Raw genomic sequence first — 21,154 nt, 5'->3', positions numbered from 1 at the left:
ATTGTTGCTCTACTTGGGCATATTTGTATAAAAAATACTGTGTACCATGATGAAAAATCACTTGTACAAGATATTTTCTTACAAAAAAAAACCCTACACTTTTATAACACATAATCAATAAAGTTAAAATTCGCCATTATCACATTGTCAGCTGTGAATATTATATGAAAATAACACACATTTTCAAGTTTAAAAAATATATGTTCAGTAGATATTATTTCTGTGGACTGCCCTAGACTAGAATTAAGCCATTCAAAATGGAGAAGTAAATATCTGTATGTCCACAAGTAAACACATTATACAGATATATTTTAAAGAAAAAGCTTGACTAGACAGAAGTTTTTTTATTTTTTTCTTGCTATTCGTTTCTGTCCCGCAATACAAAAAAAAAATAGGTAGTGAAATTAATGACCTAATATTTTCTGTGTCTGCTATCCTTTTTTTTACTTAAAAAAAAAAGTTGTTGTGATTTTTTTGTCAGAATTTTTATAACTTCTGAAACCTTTTGGACATAAACATAAACAGAATAATTTTCTAAACTTCTATTCGATATGAAATATGATTGCTTCAATGATATGCATGTTTATAGACTAAATACAAGCAATAAAGGGAATGTTTTTTTTTTTAAATGTTATCTTTCAAATGAACTTTACTATGAATGTAAAACATAAACAAGTGGAACACAAAATTATTTAAATTCCATTTTTTTTTAATTTGAAACAATCAGAAATTTTTTTGTAACATTACTTAAAAACTCTATAGTTAAAAGCGAAAATAAAGCACAAAAGCCATAAATAGCAAAATGTAAACTTAATAATAAGAACATGCAGTAGGCATATTTTTATAAAAAAAATCCCTCTTCGATACATACAAGTATATCTTTAATTCCCTAAACAAGTGAAAAAATATCTTTAAACAAACACTTTTGACATGCAAAACAAACACTTGAAAACATTGTACAATTAAATAAATATTCAATATTAATTTCAATTCCAAATTTTCAAGTAAATAAGTACAGGAAAGCTCAGTTAATAGTAGCAGTTTGAGTGGGGTAAACAATCATATAATTTGTCAATCGTTCAGAACAAATAGTTTAAATATATAAGGACTAGTTTCATTTCTGAAATAAATATTGCACAATAGAATGATCTTATTGCATAATTTTGTAAAACATATCTCCATAAGAATATTACTCATGCTCTATACCCTTTTGGATTTTTTGACTGCCATCGCCATGTATCTTGACCTATGAAAAAAGAAAAAACAACTTTATTACTCATTATATAAATGGAACTTGGCAGTAACAACAGAGATTGGAGAATTTATAAAAAAGTTAAGATTTATGAAAAAATTAAGACTAGCAATAAATCAACTTGACTTAAAATATAAATATTTAGGAAAAGAATGCTTAACCTAACTGACACACACACAAAATAATTTTTACCTATGTGTGAATGAATGAAGCACTTCAAAGTTTTATAGCATTAATTATTTCTATTATTAATGCATTTATAGCTATGTGTCTACTAAACAGTTGGAATGCAGAATTTTTCACAAGTCATTAAAATTATGACATTTCACACTCTTTATTATACAGTGTTATTTCAGGACTTAAACTTGTTATTTCAAGTTCAGTTTAAACTGAATATATTATATATATATATATAGAAAAGTTACAGCACAGAGGAAGAGAAAAAAACCTGTCAAATACAATATCTCCAAAATTTATTGAGAACCTACAGTTTAAGACACACTTTTTAGAACAAGTTTTTAAAATTACATTGGCAAATGATTTGTTCTCATGAGATTTGCCTTGCTAAACATAACAAAAGTTCCAGAATAATTCACTAAAACTTAACAATTAAAAGAGAATCCTACTACATAAATTGAATTAAGGAGAACATTTGATTTAGATCATCAAAAAAATTTTTAAGTTTAAATGATTTTTACAAAAAACAGGGTGATAGCAAAATATGTGTAAATACTCTTAAGCAACAACTTCGTACCACACGAAGGACATTTCTTTAACTACACTGTAATAAAATTATGACATTTTGAGGTTGAAATTTTACACACATCAAGTTAAAAATTATTTTCCAGAAACACAATTTATTAATCAAAAATATTAGGAGACAAGGTAGGGTTGAACCTTACATTCCAACATTGCATTGTTCCTTAAAAAAAAAGAGCAAAAATATCAATTATTTAAAAAGGTTAGATCGTTAAATTTAATAACCACTTGCAAGTTTATAAGATAGAACGAGAAATTATTATGATCTTTGGTGAAACCCAGAACATGGGATACATTGGTTCACTAAAAACTAGGGTAGGTAGGACAACAAAATAATTCAAAGAAACTAAATTAAAAGTATTACTCTAGTTATTTTAGAGCTAATCAATAACAATCTCTCTTACAGATATACTCTTCATAATTAGTTAAATATATATATATATATTAGAAATAGAAAAAATTTTCAAATATATTTTTCAAAAATGCAAGTCTGAAATGAAGAAACACAAAATTGAAAGCTAATATTTTATAAAAACATTTAGAAAAGAACTTTATAATAATCTTGTCCACAAATATGCATTTCATTAATTTTATTTATAGATGTTACACTAAACTAGCTTTAATTCACAATAAATAATAAAACTTTACAATTTTTTTTTTTTACCTTTTGTTAAACTAGAACAAAATTAGAAACTTTTTACACTCATAAAAATTACCAAAAAATAGAGCATTTTGTATTTTTTTTTAAAAAATCATAAATCAAACATTTTATTTTAAGGAATTATGACTAAAAAAAAAAGTTTTTTAGGCATGAATTTAGATAGTGTCTGTATGTTTATTTTTTATTTCTTAATGTGAATTAAATTTATGATCTAAAGTAATATAAATATTTTTTATATCCAACTAGATAATAATGCATGAAAATGATAGAAATCTAATTTCTCACAAATTCTATAAAGGAAATATCAGGCTTTTCATTACCAAGTTAGTGTTTTATATGCCTTTTTAGAATTTTAATTTGCTATAAATTCCATAATATTTTATGACAACTTTCTTCAAATAAAATCCAAAAAAATTGCCGAAAATTTAAATAATTGTGCATAGAAGCAACTATTTCTTTTTTACATATGAAATCATACATACTTTATTAATTTTTAAAAATGATTTTTCAATTTCAAATGTATAATGCAATTACTATTTTGGATAACATTTATCCTTCAATATTGTTTCTGATATGTATGATGGTCGCCTTCAAGGAAAATGTAAAAATTATTATTAAAAAAAATTATCAACTAAGCGTTGTGTAAAAAAATCATGAAGTAATAATTTTTTTTTTAATAAGATAAATCATAAGGGGTTTACCTTATTAAAAAAAATCCAACTATATAGCTAATTTTTAAGCAAGATAAAAATAAAAGCTGAAAAGTGCACTAACTAACCATGGTTCTCCCTATATATCTACAAGTGAACAATGTGGAACGACTGTGGATACAAAATATATTTTCCCTAATTTTATTCCATGAAAAAGCATTTAATTTTTGTTAGCCAGAAATTTCTGTTTAATAACTTATCTTTATTTTTTAATAATATGTCATGATTCTTAAGTGCTTTTACATTCTCAAAATTTGTTTATTTAAACACGATTTAATTTCTTACACATCTCTTTCAGTGTGCGTTTAGCCTTCCAACCAAGACGCTTTTCTGCTAGAGAAGCATCAGCATATATGCTATCAACATCTCCTTCCCGACGACCAACAATTTTGTAAGGAATCTTAACACCACAGCCTTCATCAAATGCTTGAATCACTTGAAGGACAGAATAACCTTCGCCACTACCTAAATTATATACCTGCCAAAAAAAAAAATTTATTAAATTTTAAGATAAGGTTATTATAAGATAGAGAAAAAATATCAAACTTTAGGGCTAGCAAGCTTTAACAAGCAGAATTAATTTACAGCAGTTAAAAGTAAATAAATAAATAATTAATAATTAATTATAAATAGACAAAAATAGGACTTAAGAAAAAAAAAAAATTTCATAAATATTTTTCATATTTTTTTCTTTAATAATATCAATAGCAATACTATAAATGAATAATTTAAGCTTAATTAATGTTGTAAATTAATACTTTTGATCATGAAGACAATTAGACTTAAATATGACGAAAGAACTACACTATTCCTCAATAATTCCACTTAATAATACAGTAGGGAACCGATTATCCGGAACGATCGGGACCATCGATATTCCGGATAACTGATTTTTCCGGTTTTCTGAATTGCTACAAAAACCCGTTTTTTTTATAGTTAAACCCAACTAAAAAAAAAAAAATTGGAAATAATCTTAAAAAGAAGAAAAAACGATGAAATAATACACTAACGATTATTTCCAAAATGATGGTAAGGTAAACATCTTTCAAATAAGAACGAAAAATCCTAAAATCCTATGAGGAAAAAAAAATTTTTTTTTTATAATGGCGGGAAAACTAATCGAATTTCGTTCCGGTTTTCCGGTTTTCTGATTTCCGGATAACGGGTTCTGTACTGTACTATTTAGAATGTCAGAATGAGATTATTCAATTATCTACAATGTAATTGTCATTCTCAAGAAAATAATTTTATAAAAATTGTTTTTACGTAAAAAAAAAAAGAAAAAAAGAAATTTGATCGAGAAAGAGTCCAATGATATAAGTACTTCGAGAAAAATTTATAGCCACTATTTCTTTTGATGTTATCACACAAAACTCAAAATAACTTTAATTTGAGTTGAATGATTAAAGGAATAAATGACACGGCTCACCTAGATTATTGAAACAGATAGCTTACTGTCAAGAAGATAATAAAATTGTAAGGAATACGAAGATTTTGGTGTAAATTAAAAAAACTGAAGTAAAGGGTGGACAATTCTAAAAGTCAAGTTTTAAATTTACTTCAAATTCAATGGATTTATCTGCATAATTAAGAAATAGCTATCTTTTCTGAACAATCACTTGAAACAGTCATGTCCAGTCTGGACAACGATACTTAATTTTAAAATAAAATTTAACTAACAAAAAGAATTTTGCAACTTCTTTATCACATTAACATCACTTTTTGGAGGATCATATAAACTCTGTGATGAAATAGAAATTAACTCTGTCTGTGGGATTCTTTTCAAACACTATTAATATTTATTTTTCTGTTATACTATCAGAGAAGCAGCAAGAAATAAAATAAAAATATCCTTACGCTTTTTTTTAACATATCAGTTTAAGAAAAAAATTATAAAAGAAAAGAGTTTTGTTTATTTTACTTGTTAAAAAAGTGACCAAGCTTCTGGTAAATGGATGTCTGGATAGGAGACTTTGTACTGTTGTACTGTACTGTACAACCAAAGTGAATCATAAAAACATTTTTTTAAACTAAAAGAAATATGAAATATAAGAAAAATACCTTGCAAACACCCTCATTTCTTTCTAAAATTTCCTTAACTGCAGCAACATGCCCTTCTGCTAAATCCATAACATGAATATAATCACGTACTCCTAAAGAATGTAAATACTTTGATTATAAGATAATAAAACATGAAGGGTCCATAATATTATGGATCTAAAGAGTAAATATAATAACAGTTCCACAAATATTTAAAAAAGTTTATTTTTTTAGTATTAAGAACAACATGACAGAAAATGTAGAATTAGGCACTCTTAGATAAATTATTGGTATTTATATTGATATCGGAATAGTGGCACTATTCACCAGCTTGTATGTTTGTTGGAAAAAATTAGTAATCTGATTTCAAGTCTAGAAAAGGGTTACATGCTCTTTAGGAGATAAAAGGCATACGATTATTTAAAATTTATTATTTTTTTTAAAAAAAGAAGAAAAATTGTTTTTTTTTTCTTCCTTAACTTCAGAAGCAGACTGTACTACTAAGAAATAATCAGACCACTAGTAATATTTAATTTTGTCTTCACAGTCTGAGCAAAAACTTTGAAAAGGTCACTCAAATTTTAAATTCATTTTGGAATAATTAATTAAAGGTAATTCTATTGTTGTTGTTGCTTACCCTCCGTGGCATAGACAAACTAAACCAAGTCAAGGAGACTTTTATAAGAATTGAAATTCAATACTTGTTGTAAAAGACAAAAAAAATAATTAATTTACAATAACTTAAAGATATTATTAAAATAAAATATTGAAGAAAAAAATTAGTCCAAAAAATTGTTTGGGACACTGAATGTAGTCAAAGGAACATTTAATCAAAAAATAATAATTATTATTAATAAAACCACTAATAGTTTATCTTGCAATTACTGGTTTTTAACTCTTCTATTATTTTTATTTTTAGAGATATAGTTTGTCTAATTGAAAAAAATATATAATTATATTTATTAAACATAAAAAAAAGTAGAATATCATATTTTTGCAACATTAAATTAATTGGATTGAAGTCTTACAATTTATAGATGCTATTCCCAAACTTTTAAAAATCAGATATTACTACAGAACTCTAAATTAGATAGACATGATTCTAGGGAGAGAAATTTAATTTCTCAAAAAAAAAGCTTCTATTATTTGAACTGAAACAATTGTTGATCAACATCTTTCACACGATTGAGGTTAATTACTTACAACAGTAAACAGACTATAGATTATAGTTTAAGGTCAGGTTAGGTCAATAACTACTTCACAAAACAAATTTATACTACTACTTTAATCAGTTTCCTCATCAGTTAGACAAAGTTTAAAATTACAATTTTACAGAGATAATTCCTTTGACAAATCACACAAAATTATATAATACAACTGATAGCAAAATTCTTTCAAATTGCAACAAGAATTATATTGAGTTTTTTAATAGTTTAAAATACGATTAACATTTTTCAGTTGAAAAATGCTTAAATTACTTTGAAGCAATGTAATGTTAGTAACTTTACATTTTGAAGCAATGTAGTGTTAACAATTAAATAAACTTGTATTATACATGAGGAATTACAATAATAAGGACTTAGAAAACAAAATTGAGCATAAATAAAATCTTCACTTTAATACAGTTTATAACTGTACCAAAATAAATAAAAGAATGCTAACAAAAGTCACTATGAAAAATCTTAATTGTCACACATGACCTTAATCTGCATCAATCATGAGTTTTATCCATTTTAATGCTTTATACATTTTGAAATGATACTCATATACTTTATTGAATATACCTGTTCCATCAACAGTCTTATAATCATTTCCAAATACTTGTAGCTCTTTGAGGCGTCCAACTGCTACTTGAGATAAATATGGCATGAGATTATTTGGTATACCCTGAGGATCTTCTCCAATCTCACCGGATTCATGAGCACCAACTGGGTTAAAATACCTTAACAATGTAACAGTCCAATCCTGTGATAAACATCAAAATAGATAAACATTAAAAAAAATTCCAAATTATGTGATAAAACAAAATGTAGATAAGAGCAGTAGGTATGTATTAATCATCTAAAGCGAAATCTAACAGGGGATAAATAGAATTTACATATTTAACAGCCCCCATATAAACAGTCATGATAATGCACTCTACCAAATTATCAGAGTAAAATTTGTTCTAAGAACCATAAAAATTAATAAACTAGGTTTTTATTCTTTCTTCTTTTTAAAAAATTTATTTAAAACTATAGGTCAAATAATATTTCAAAGATCCAAAATAAAATTAACTAAACCATTCAAAATTATTTGATAGAAACCTTTTTTAACTATTAACTAATGTTTTCAACAAACATTTCAAAAATATTCCATAAATATGCTAACAGGATAAAAATTATATATATAAATATACATAAAAAACTAATAATAACTAAATTATTTACACAGGCTAGTATATTAATTAACAACTTCACAAGCAAATAAACAATCAACATCAAAATGTTATTCTTATAATGCCTGTAACAGAATGATTTCTTCCTTGCATGTCTGTAATATAAAAATTTCCTACTGTACTCTTATTATATTAATACCATTATTTAGCACTATACAATTTATAGGATGAGAACGCTGATAAAATTTTATAAAATTAACATTTCTTGTTTTTTTATCACCTGAATATGAATATCTACTTAATTACTATTGATTCTTTTTCCTTATTCATTCAATTTGATTATTCAGTCAAGTTTAATAACTTTGTGAAAGATTAAAAAGTAACCTATATTAACATAAATATGAAAAAAAGGGAAATTTTACAAGTTCATTTTAGATATTATTTGATTAGATGAGAAATTAAAAAAAAAAGGTTTTTTTATTTAATATAAACATTTTGTTAGGTAGCACAAGATATTCATATAAAATTTTCAAAAAAATAATAATAATAATGCAATACCTTATCAGAAGAGCAAAGATCTTTTAAAATCTCCTCAATGAAATACTTAGTTCGACCATAAGGGTTTGTGCAAGTCGAACCAACAGAATGATTTTCATCAATTGGAAGATACTCTGGCTTGCCATAAACAGTAGCCGAACTTGAAAATACAAATCTTTTCACCTTGAAATTTTTCATCACCTAATGATGTTAACAAAAATTAAGAATTTATCGAATAATTTTAAAATTATGAATATTTTTTCCCTTTATTTATTATTATTATTTTTACCATTTTTGCAAAAAAAATATAAAATATTAATATACATTTAATAAATGATAAAAACAAATCTGTAATAATTTTGTTCTTGAGTCAAAATTATAAGCATTACATGCAGGACTTTTTGCAGCACATTTAAAACATTTTTATTAATATTAAAACTTTTTTTTTAAAAAAAGAAATCACTATGATTGGGTCTAACTATCAACCATAATTAACAGCTCATAGCTTTTATCTATATACTTCATAAATAAGAAAAGACTTTCACTACATCAAATTTTAATTATGGAATAAAGTTAAAATGCATAAAAAAAATAATTCTTTTTATACATTTGTAAACAATAATTTTTATACATAAAAAAGACAATCAGACATTATAGAGCAACTATTTGGCCTATTATCAGATAAAATTGATGAATAAGTGCAATATTTTTGCTTTAAAAGTTTAAGCTTAAGTGCGATAAAATTCTATTATTATAAGAACTGAAATTAAATTGCTAAATTGAGTATATTACTATATACTTAATGTAATTAAGTCAAATGGTCTTATAAACTAAGTCTGACACAAAAATAATATGGGAAAAAAAACAAGAGATAATTATGATATGGACTCAAAAGACAAGTATTTACAGGGCAAACTCCAGAGAGGTTGCTTACTTGAAACATAACACAATAATAGACACAAATAGGTTATAAAAAAAGAGAAGAATTTCACCTTGCAAAAAGGTTACTCAGATTTTATAATTTGTTATTATCAATATGTAAGTAAAAATGCACTAAATAAGAAAAAAATAGAAGCTTTAGAACATGTCAGCTCACATAAGCAATTTTTTAAGCTTTCAGGCATAATCAGGAAGAAAAAAAATTCATACAAAATAAAAAATTCTAATCTACCCGAAGTTTTTCTTCCTCCTTTTTTTATGGTTCAATTATAAAAATAGTTTCATGCTTCAGTTAGAGCATGTAATTGATTTATTGTCTTAGGCTCTGAAATAATTGGAACAATAAATTGAAATAGATTTAAAAGTTGTTAAAAAAACGAAAGTATTTTGCTCAGATTTTAAAATAGACATATACTGTGGAGAGAAAAGTACTAAAACTTAAAACTACAGTACAGAACCCGTTATCCGGAAATCTGAAAACAGGAAAACCAAAAAACCGGAACGAAATTAGATACATTTTCCCGCAATTTAAAAAAAAAACATTTTTTTTCCTCATAAGATTTTAGGATTTTCTTTCTTTTTTAAAAGATGTTTACCTTACCATCATTTTGGAAATAATCATTAGTGTATTACTTCATCATTTTTTCTTCTTTTTAAGATAATTTTCAAAAAAATTTTTTTTAGTTGGGTTTAACATTAAAAAAACGGCTTTTTGTAGCGATTCAGAAAACCGGAAAAATCAGTTATCCGGAAAAGCGATGGTCCCGATCGTTCCGGATAATCGGTTCTCTACTGTACAATAATTTTAAATGGCCATAAGTGAGAAAATAACATTAATAAATATTATTACACATTTCAAATTAATAGAATAATAAATTTTACCTCTAAAAGATTCACTGTTCCTCCCACATTGTTTCGATAATAATCTAAAGGCACACGACACGATTCTCCAACAGCTTTCAAAGCTGCAAAATGTATCACACAAGAAAATGCATGCTGAAAAGATAATTTTGAGAATCAACTTTTAGTTATAAATAGACAACTTACATTCTTTAATTTGTAAAATATAAAATTATAAAACAAGTAAAAATTAAAGGAAATAATATAAAAACAGGATGAATAACAATTCAAAGAGTCTAATAAAATTTGATTCAATATCTTGATTTACTGGGTACCTCATTGGTAATACATCAAAATTTGGGTCAGAGAGGTGAAAAAGAGAATATAAAGTGATTTGAAAAGAATTGCGTAAGCAGTTGTGAAAATTGGCAAACAACATTGAGTAGGATTCCCAAATGTACTTAAATAAAAAAGATATTAAAATGAATAGGACAAAGAGTAAACTGAGTGAGCAAAGCTACAGTTTGTCTAAAGTATGAACTCCCCATGCCATTCGCACGAACCCGTGATGGTGACTATGGTAACGAGATATAACTATTTCAAGCGTGGGTTTGACATGTTTTGGCTCAGGTCGGTGAGAGAAAAGGAATATTTTTTTCAGTCTATTGTGTTAGCCCTAGAGTGATGAGATGCTGAATAGTATAATTTCTATTGCTTACAAACATTTTCACTAACTTGCTCATGTGAAAATTTTACAAGTGTATAGCATGATGACTAGATCATAAGTGTTTTTCATCTCTCCAATACGCAATAAAAAACAATCTTTAGAGAACAATTTTACAGGGGGAAGAAACATCTTTCGAAAATTCTACAGAAAATATTTCGCAGAACAACTTTTTTTCCCAAGAAACTTGGATTGAAAAGGAAACCAACATTTTGTTTTTCAAATGAAAAATCTTTCGATTAGAACTCTCAAGTTTTTTGGCAATGTTGCCTAGATTTGTCTACACGAGTAATAATTCAAATACAAACTTCATGATAAATAATAAAACATTTACTTTAATTCAAATTATTCTAATAAAAACTGATGTGACAGTAGATTTATTTAAAGTTTTTGAAATAAGATAAAATTCTTTTGGTAATTGGAGGATCTTAGTTTGTTTATAACCTTTTATTTGTTATTTTTACCCCTTTCAAGACAACAACAAAAAAAAAAAAACAGCTCTACAGTATAAATTGCTTTATTTCAATTTATTACATTGGTAAAAATAAATTTTTTTTCAAAAATAATAAATATATTACAGTTGCTAAGATGAGTTGGATCTTTGATAGTCTCTAATAACAAACCTAAAAATGATCACTACTTTGCTAAAATATTTAACAAAAAAGCTCTAAAAAATAGAACAGTTTTAAACATGACCAGTTTTAGGAAGCTATTAGGATAATAATTTAGTTGGAGCTGGTGCGACATCTTAAAAAGTATTTTGAACAATTTTCATTCACAAATGTGTTCATTCATATTTTATGTACGGGAGAAATAACAATAATTAACATTATAATTACACAAATTTTACTAACTTTTTGGAAGACTTCTTCTAAAGCTTCTTTGTTTAAAAGGTCAATTTGATAAAAAATTAATGTTTTTTCAGCTAAATTTTGAACTCTTCTTAAGCTCTCTGGCATATCATTATTATCACCTAGAATATATAAAAAAATAATTATTGAGAAGTTTCAGAAAAAAAACTAAGAATGACAATAAATAGATTACATAAATGCAATTATTGATTTGCATAAAAAATATAAAAGGAACTAAAAGTAGTTTAGTGAAAACTCAACAATGTAAATCTGTTTCTACAGCACCTTTAAATTTAAATAAAATCACATACAACATATTTTACCATTAGTAACAGCATTACCCATTTTCTTTTATTTTTCGTTTATTTTCTTTCAGCAATATTGTTACCGGTATGTAAGAAAAATCATAATTCTTTTTTTACACTGGACTATTTCTAAGTGACACATTTTGAAAATAAGCTATTAAATTAAGTAATTAAAAACTTGTAGTCAAAGAATCAAAATTGATGAAATATTTTTACACTTTTCAGTATTTATTCCAATAAAGATAATGCAAATTATATGAAAAGAATTAAGAGCTTATCGATAAAATAGAATTTCAGAGACTTAAAGTTGATTTTTAAAAGGATAAGCATTAAAAATTGATTATAAATTTTTAGAAACTTTTAAAAATCTAAGTTAGGGATAAGAAAAAAAAAAATAAAAAGATAGAAATTTAAGTAAAATTCTGTCGCAAGAAATTAAATCAAATTTATATCAAATACAAATAAGAACTGAGCAAAAATATAAAATTTAACCATTAATATAATGCTGATAACCTCATTCCATGTAAATAAAAACTCATCATTGTTATAAGAAACAAAAAAACTAAATATAAAAAGCTTTGAAATTCAGATAAAAATGCATTCAGGAGAGGGAGCCACATTTTCATCATCAATACACTATTAAAAAAATTTCTTCACTTAACAAATTCAGAAAAAAAAGTTCAATTTTCATCAGAAAAAAAAAACAAGAACTCTTTAAAAATTTAACCTGTGAGATTATGTTGGAAATCCATGTAAATAAAAAATTAAATGGGAAAAGTAATAGAGCTCTTTTTTTATTTTTATTTTTTTAAATATCCCAAGCATTTAAGAAAAGAGATCTTATTGTCCTAATAAATTTTAAATTCTCTGAAAAAGAAATTAAATTGCCAAAAATGTGACATATTTTTTATCAAAATTCCTATTGCCATAGAAATTTTTTCTTTGTTTCACTACCAAAAGATTCTATAGTTTGCACATACTTCAAAAAATTGGAAGGTTTGATAAAGTACAGTTCTAAAACTCAGAAAAAATTTATTCATCCTAAACATTCAGGAGAAGGAGACACATTGTCATCATAAACACACTATTAAAATAAATGCATCCACTGAACAAATTCAGAAAAGAGAACTAAGTTTTCATCAAAAAAAAAAAAAAAAAAAAAAAAAACAAGAATATTTTAAAAATATAAAATTCAATGACATTATGTAAATCGAAATCCATGTAAATAAAAACTTCATTATAATTATAAGAAACAAAAGAAGTAAATAAAATAAATACTTTGAAACTGAGAAATAAATGAATGCATACCAAAACATTTAAGAGAGTGAGTCACAAACTTCATTATTATAATAAGAAAACTAAATTTTCCTGAGTGGGAAAAAAAATGATAAATTTCAAAACAAAATAAAGATTCTCAAATATGTAAAATTTAACCAGTGAGATTATGTTGAAAAACTCATTACATATAAATAAAATTCCATGATTATTATACGAAACAAAAGAACTAAATGTAAAATGCTTTGAAACTATATATATATATATATATATATATATATATATATATATATATATATATATATATATATATATATATATATATATATATATATATATAAACAATCATCTCAATTCTTTAGAAGAGGGAACCACATTATTACCATCCAGTTGATGGAATAAGGGCAACAGCTAAACAAGGTGTTTGGAACATTACTGAGACAGGTTGATCTCTTGTCCGTAATGCTTCTGATTTTGCTAAAGCAAGTGAATCAACCAAGATTTAGGTGGTAAATATAGACCCTGAAAAAATTAAGGAAAGAAACACACTTCTAAATTACAAGTCTATTTTTATTGAAAGTTTGTCAATGAAAGGCACAGGGAAAATCTACTGCTTTTTCTCAGTAAATGAAAAACCCATCCATTGCATGGTGTCTAAAATGATGTCCAATTACAACAATACAGAAAGATAATACATATGATATGAGACAGGAAAATAAAATGGGTTCTAGTTGAGTATGAAGCTAAGTTTTATCCCAGTGAGGTGACGAACAAAGTGGAGGATCTCACTAAGCAAATATAATGATTCCTGCAGGCAAAACCTGGAAATTGCTTGAAAATGAGACGGAATGATTAACAAAAAAGATAAAATTCTAAAAAAAATAAATAAATAAATAATTGAATTTTTTAGCTGTTGTTAATTTTAGAAATCATTTTTGTTTTAAGGAAATTAAATAGACTAATATGAACATATTTACACTCATAATGTGATTTGTAAATTTCTTATCAAATCTTCTAAAGTAATGTAAAAAGAGTAACCAGAACTTTTTGTCAATAAATATGTTTATATTTAAAAAATTTCTATAGTTGTAATTCAATAATTTGACTTCCACTTTTTAAAATGATTCAAGATATGAAGATTTTATTATATTAGTTTAAATAAAATAATATAATCATTAATGCAAATTCGTAAATGCTTCGTGTCCTTTTTAGGTTAACATGAGTAACCACATTTTAAATTCAACATTTCTTTGAACAATTAAAGTGTATCAAGTTTTTCTTGCATAAATAAAGATAAACGTTCTGTTTTGTTATTTAGCAAGAAAAAAAAAGGTTCAAATTAAAATAAAAAGATCATTAGTGATGTGCAATACATGTAACAAGAATAGCCATGGAATTAACCCACTAATTTTTACAAAATTTTTGCAAGTACAAAAAAATACATTTTTTGACACCTTGATGATGGTAGTTAGCATGAACAAGAAGGAACTGATAATAAAATATCCCGATAGATATCAGCAGGGTATAGAATCTTTTTAATTCTTCTTTAAAATTTAGTCTACGTGTAATTAAAACAGAGAACGTAACAATAAGTTACAAAAATTTAACGCAAATTTTTTCATGAAAGTATAACTCCAATGAAAAAATAATATACTTACTAGGACTTGAATTAGAAAAATTGTCGATAGCTACTACATTGTAGTTATTTTGTAAAAGGACCAAAATAGAGTGACTACCCACATATCCTGCACCTCCTGTCACAAGAATGTATTCTTTTACAGAAGACATTATTCTACAATAGAAGAAAATTTGTCAAATATAAAAAGTCTTATATAACTTTTTTAGAATTCATACAAACGAAAATGAAACTCTTAAAATTGGAAAACAATTTTGATCTGTTTTACACAATATTTATCATAAAAACAGAAGGAAAAACTAATATGATTGAAACAATGGTTTGATTTTGGAAACTGTTGCCCACAACAAATTAATGTTTCATTATTTTGATAGTACATAACCTTAAATTAGAATGTTTCTATTTATTTACCTTACTAACAAAAGATTTGAATGATATTAAAAAATACCCACAATGAAGAAAATTAGATTATTTGAGTTAATGTATTACTCAAAATATGGCATATGCGTGTATGGTAAATGTGTGTATGGTATATAAGGATTATAACAAATCTTGAATAAAGAAAAAAATTTTTGCAGGTAATTCCATATTAAATCAATTAATGATCAAATGTCAGGTCTTTTTATTTTGTTTAATTTTGGGACTGAGATAGAACTAGCAAAATAGATGAAAAATAGAATTCCAAAATTTTTAACCACTAATTTCTGAGTTATAAATTTTTAAAATTTTTAAATTTTATTTCAATTTTTAAACAGCTGTAACTTGAGAACTATTTGACCTAGACAGTAATAAAATTTTAGTTATTTTATTCAGTTTTTAATATTATTTAATAAAATATAGAGCATGGCTATATTATTTAAAATATTATTTTAAAAAATTTAATTTTAATTTTTAAAAACCCCAAACAAAATTTAATTTTTTTGGAAAAAGAAAATATTTTTTTAGCTTTGCTTTTTTAGCAATATTCCTGCCAAATTTCAAAGTGATATTTCTTTGGGATCATAACGAAGAAAAATAAAAATTATAGTTTAACATTGACATAAACCATAAGAAAAAAGTCACATAATATACTATTAAAGAACATTTCTGAGTAAAAAGGGTATTCATGTAAAAAAAATTTACAGGATATACTTCATTTACTACTAACTTCTATTACCTAATTCAAAATTTTGATATTTGTGGATCCCTTTGCAAAACAGCTCATAATAAAATCAGGGTTGGCAGGTTTTTGACATGTGACAGTTTTTGACAGTTTAAACCATGGTTTAAACCGTCACGTCAAAAACCTCACTGTCAAAAATGTCGAAAAAGTCAAAAACCTATATTCATATGAGAAATTTAATTAATACATAAAATTTATATATTTTTTAAAGGGTAGTGTTTCTAAATATGTTCTAGAAAAAATAAATTTAAAATTTTGAAGAAACACTTATATTTTGAATAGTAACCGAAATCTTGTACTTTTGAAAACTCACATCTTTTGTAATATTATGTATTCATTTTCATGTGTTATTGAAAATCTGCAGTGATATTATTAAGAAATTTATTTATAACCAAATTTAGTGTATAGTATAGATTATACTAAAAATTAGACATTTTTAAAGATAAGCATTAGCAGTTTTGTACATTAGACATCTTCTTTTAAAGAAAAATCTTTTTAATATTTTTTTAAATCTTCTTAATAATCTTTTTAACATAAGACAATACAAATTTAAGTGCTCTCTGTTAAATACACAGAGTAGTTAGTGTCGATTTACAGTATATTCAGCCTATTCATTTACTATGTTGAAAATTTAGTTTATCCAAATACTTGTGAATTTCATTTTGCTGAATACGATATAGTTTTGTTGAATATCTAAATATTCAGCTGTTGAATAATTACTTCTTGCTTTCAAGATATGCATTATTTGTATTCTTAATACAAGTGGAGAAAAAAAAAATAAGAGATAAAAATTGTTTTAAAATGATAAGTGTAATAATTATAAATAAATATAATAAACAATATGAATTATATTTCATAATCATAATCATATATTATCATTTTTCATAAATATAACTACTTTTAAATTCAAATTAACATACTGGATAATAAAGATATTCGGTATAACATTAAAAAAAAATTTTTATACACTTGTATCTTATATCAAGTTTGTATTTATACAACATAACTTGTAAGTTCCTTATAAATATTAGTTATATGTTCCTTATATGTCAAAAATGCATAGTAATAAACTTTTAATTTTCTTAAGTATCAAAAAGAAAAAAATTTTTTTTTTAAATATAAATATTTAAACAATTTTTGTACAAAATTTTTCTGCACATGCATTTGAATATAAATTTCTGAGATTTTAAATCTGTTATTTTACCTTAATTTTAATTAAAAAATATTTTAAAACCTGCTGATTACCTATAGTATAATTAAATTTCAATATAATGCATGGCAACTGTTGGTAGTTTTGAAATTTATATATTTTCTTGGCAAACTTCAGTTTTTGACATTTTTGACGGGTTTTTGACGGTTTAAACCAGTATTATACCCTTGTCATGTCAAAAACCACTTTTTGACGTCAAAAACCCAACCCTGAATAAAATAATTATTAATTAAAGAATTAATAAACGGATATAAAAAAAAATTTAAAAAAAAAACACAAAGACTTCAATATAAAACAATAAAAGTTTAAGATGAACATCATTGATGGAGTAGAATTGTTTTTAAAATCTAAATAAATAACCTTCACAGAGGCATTATTCTAGTATTGTTCTTCAATTTTCTCATTCCTAAAAGTGAAGGAACCTTCAAAATTTATGTATGAAAGGAATGGTTTCAGGTATGAGATTATTACAGTTGGAACATTTTCAAGTACAGTAGGGAACCGATTATCCGGAATGATCGGGACCATCGCTATTCCGGATAACTGATTTTTCCGGTTTTCTGAATCGCTACAAAAAGCCATTTTTTTTATTGTTAAACCCAACTAAAAAAAATTTTTTCTTGGAAATAATCTTAAGAAGAAGAAAAAACGATGGAGTAATTCACTAATGATTATTTCCAAAATGATGGTAAGGTAAACATCTTTCAAAAAAGAAAGAAAAATCCTAAAATCTTATGAGGAAAAAAAAATTTTTTTTTAAAAATGGAGGGAAAATTTATCGAATTTCATTCCGGTTTTTTGGTTTTCCGGTTTTCTGATTTCCGGATAACGGGTTCTGTACTGTATATGGAATAAAATAAATATGGACCAGGGCTGTAGCTGACTTTGTTGACATAAAACATTCATTGTAATGGCATTGGTCAAATGGCGAGAAAAAAAATCATTTGTTCATGACATCACATTTGGATATAACAAAAATGAACCAATTTTTATTTGTACAGGGGGAAAGAAAAATGCAGATTAATCTTTTTAGTTATGAATTTGTAAAAAAGTCACAAATTTTTCACAACCGAAGGAAAAATAATTATTCTTGCCAGTATTTTAGGAAAATTAGTTACTGTAGTAGTCTTTTCTTCAAAATAGTTGCTTTAGTCATCTTTTTAGTTGCCAATGGCAGCCTGCATTAGCGATCCAAAACGTAGCAAAGATGATGCCATCATTTCATGGATGTGGAATCTGGCTTTAATTATTTAATGCACTTTGGAGTTCCACTGGGGAATACCCAATTGATAAAACAAAATATAAAAGTTACAAAAGATACTGTAAAGAAAAAAATGAAAAAGTTTTTTTTCTTCTTGCGTTGAAGAATTTGCCTTATGAGGTCAGTAAAAAGGGCCAATCACCCTTCTAATCTTTCCTTTTTCTTCAATCTAAAATAGTTTTTTTTTTTTACACTATCTCTTGTAACTGTGACTTTTATATTCAGTATTATTAACAAGTGATTTTCCAATGGATGTACAACGAGCATTAAATAATTAAAGCAAGATTCCATATCCATGAAATGATAGTGTCATCTTTGCTACAATTTGATTTGCAAATGCAGGTTGCCAATAGCAAGTACAAAAGAAAAAATCACATGCATGTGGCATAAATGAGTTTGTTTGTTTTTTTCAGTCATCTACTACAAATAAAAGACTGCATTTATGCAAAAGTTCACAAAACAAAATACTTGATTTGCTTAAAAAGATTCTAAAGGCAATTGAAAATAAAAAATTTCAAACAATAATTTTACCAAAAAGTTTGGTCATGTGTCAAAATTAAACAGCAATTTGTTGTGAGCAAATACATAACTAAATAAGCATAAAACTTAAATGAGATTGACCATAAGCAAGGTAAAACATTACAGTTGTGAAAGAATTTTATATGATGATGAAGTTAGCAGACAAATGGCTGGCAAAAAAGATTATGTTCGTGGGGTCAAAGATGAAAAAAAATATCAAAATTTTCCTAATTTGAAAATTGCCTTCTTAAAACTTACAGAACTGAGGCCAAAAAATTTTATTAGTACTCATTCTGTGCATGCCTGAGCAAGGCCCCTAAGCAATTACAAACAATGTTCTTATAGTCAAATAATAATGTTCTTTTATTATTGAAATTCTGACAAAAACTAACAAACTAAATATGTGATAATACAGTAACAGTAATTACGACAACGATTATTACAAAACAATAAGTTTTCCCAAATAGGAGGAAAAATATTTCCTTTCTTTAATTAAGCTATCCAAATATTATAAAAGTAAAATATTCCACTTCGTAAAAAATCAAAAAATTCTTTACTTGCTTTAAATTTCTTTGATAAAAATTATCTTTTAATAGATGAACAAAATTAAGTTAATTTTACATCAGGATAAATTTGACTTGCTTACTAACTCAATTTAGTTTCAATAATAACTTTTTTTTTAATGAATAAGAGACAAATTCTTTAGCTGATATATATTTGTTTGGAAAAAGATAAAGGTACGAAACTGTAGACAAATTCATAAATATATAAAAATAATTAGGACAATATTAGCAATCTTTCAACAACAAAAAAAAAAGAATTACAAACAACTGACCGGTAAATTCTTACTGCAGAAAGATAAAACTTGCGGAGGCAGAAATAAAATTCTAATAATAAAAAAACTGCAAGAGTGCATTACTTTCAAAGCTACCGATGTAATCTAATCTACGTAAGCAAACTTTTATTGTCTTTCAGTGTAGATAGAGTAGAAAAAAAAGCTAAAAGATTTCGCAATTAGAATAAATATAAATCGTTTTCAGGAACAATGTTCTTCAACAACATTTTGTTTATCTCCAATACTGAAAATAATTATAGTAATCATTCTCCACAATTTATTTGCTGTTAACAAAGGCCATAGATAGCTTTATTGAAAGGGGATATTATAAACTATAATTACTATCATCTGTAAAAACCAAATAATCTTTTTATTATCATTCTTTGAACAGCGGCATAGTTTTATGAGCTTACAAGTGGCTAGGCAGGCAAGCAAATTGCAGACGCTTTGGACTGTTTCTTTTTGCACCGCTTAAGTTTTAATACATTAGAACCGTTCCCGCTGCACGTGATTCACACACTTCCAATCGTTCTCACTGTTTCATGCCAAAAATATTCAAAAATGCGCACAGCATGTGAAAAATGCGTGGATGTGAAGGCGAACCTACGACTGAGCGTTTTTTCAAGCTTAGGTGTAAAAAACAGTCGGAAGTAGTTACCCGAAAGTCATACGACGAATTTTAACTAGCTCTATCTGAGCTTTACATGGTCAACTATCCACATATTCTGTTGTTGTAGTGTAATTTATTTACGCTGTACTAGAGCTGCACAATGGCCTATTAGCGAGGGTTTGTGAAGCATCACTGAGGATGATCTGAAAACATGCCATCACAATTTTGATCAACTGCATTGGGGATGGCACAACCGCTTAGGCCGACAACATCTGCGAGAAATTGAACTTTTTTAGCTTAACGCGGACCAATACAATGCCGTAACTTCACCCCTCGGGGCCCTGGGGCAAACATTTTTGGCGGGGGCCCTTTCAAAAACTTTCAGTACTCCATCTCAAACCATCATTTTAGCTATTTATGTATTATGTTCGAGAACATATTTATGAAAACAAGTTATTTGTACGCATATAAATTTGACTGCAAAACATTGTAAGTTTTAAACATGACAAAATGCAAAATTTCAGAGAAATAGACTAATCCTGAGAAATTAAATTTTAAAAAAGTCGTACTTATAAAACTCGATTTCTCAGGAACTAATGCACTATTCAACCAATTTTGCTCTAATTTGCATTTTCCATGTGGAATTCGATA

General features: G+C 25.8%; 1 protein-coding gene across 2 annotated transcripts; it reads right to left on the bottom strand.

Moving 5' to 3' along the window:
* Gale (UDP-galactose 4'-epimerase) lies at nucleotides 1–20,342 on the bottom strand. 2 transcript variants are annotated; one of them, XM_043054722.3, is made up of 9 exons: nucleotides 19,894–20,342; nucleotides 14,929–15,062; nucleotides 11,694–11,812; nucleotides 10,158–10,271; nucleotides 8,358–8,537; nucleotides 7,207–7,387; nucleotides 5,444–5,535; nucleotides 3,668–3,860; nucleotides 1–1,246 (listed from the first exon to the last, which is right to left on the bottom strand). In XM_043054722.3, the coding sequence occupies exons 2-9, from the start codon at nucleotides 15,056–15,058 to the stop codon at nucleotides 1,194–1,196; spliced, it is 1,062 nt and encodes a 353-aa protein (XP_042910656.1). In that variant the 5' UTR covers nucleotides 15,059–15,062; nucleotides 19,894–20,342; the 3' UTR covers nucleotides 1–1,193. The 2 variants fall into 2 exon arrangements, with proteins under 2 accessions (XP_042910656.1, XP_042910658.1); XM_043054724.3 differs by having other exon boundaries at nucleotides 20,236–20,311.
* Between the last annotated feature and the right edge of the window lie 812 nt (nucleotides 20,343–21,154).

This window comes from Parasteatoda tepidariorum, chromosome 9 (genome assembly GCF_982258835.1).
Source record: "Parasteatoda tepidariorum strain Cologne lab strain chromosome 9, Ptep-v5.0, whole genome shotgun sequence".
Lineage (NCBI taxonomy): Eukaryota > Metazoa > Arthropoda > Arachnida > Araneae > Theridiidae > Parasteatoda > Parasteatoda tepidariorum.
The sequence above is the reverse complement of the archived record's forward strand: the minus strand, read 5'-3'. Positions and strand labels throughout refer to the sequence as shown.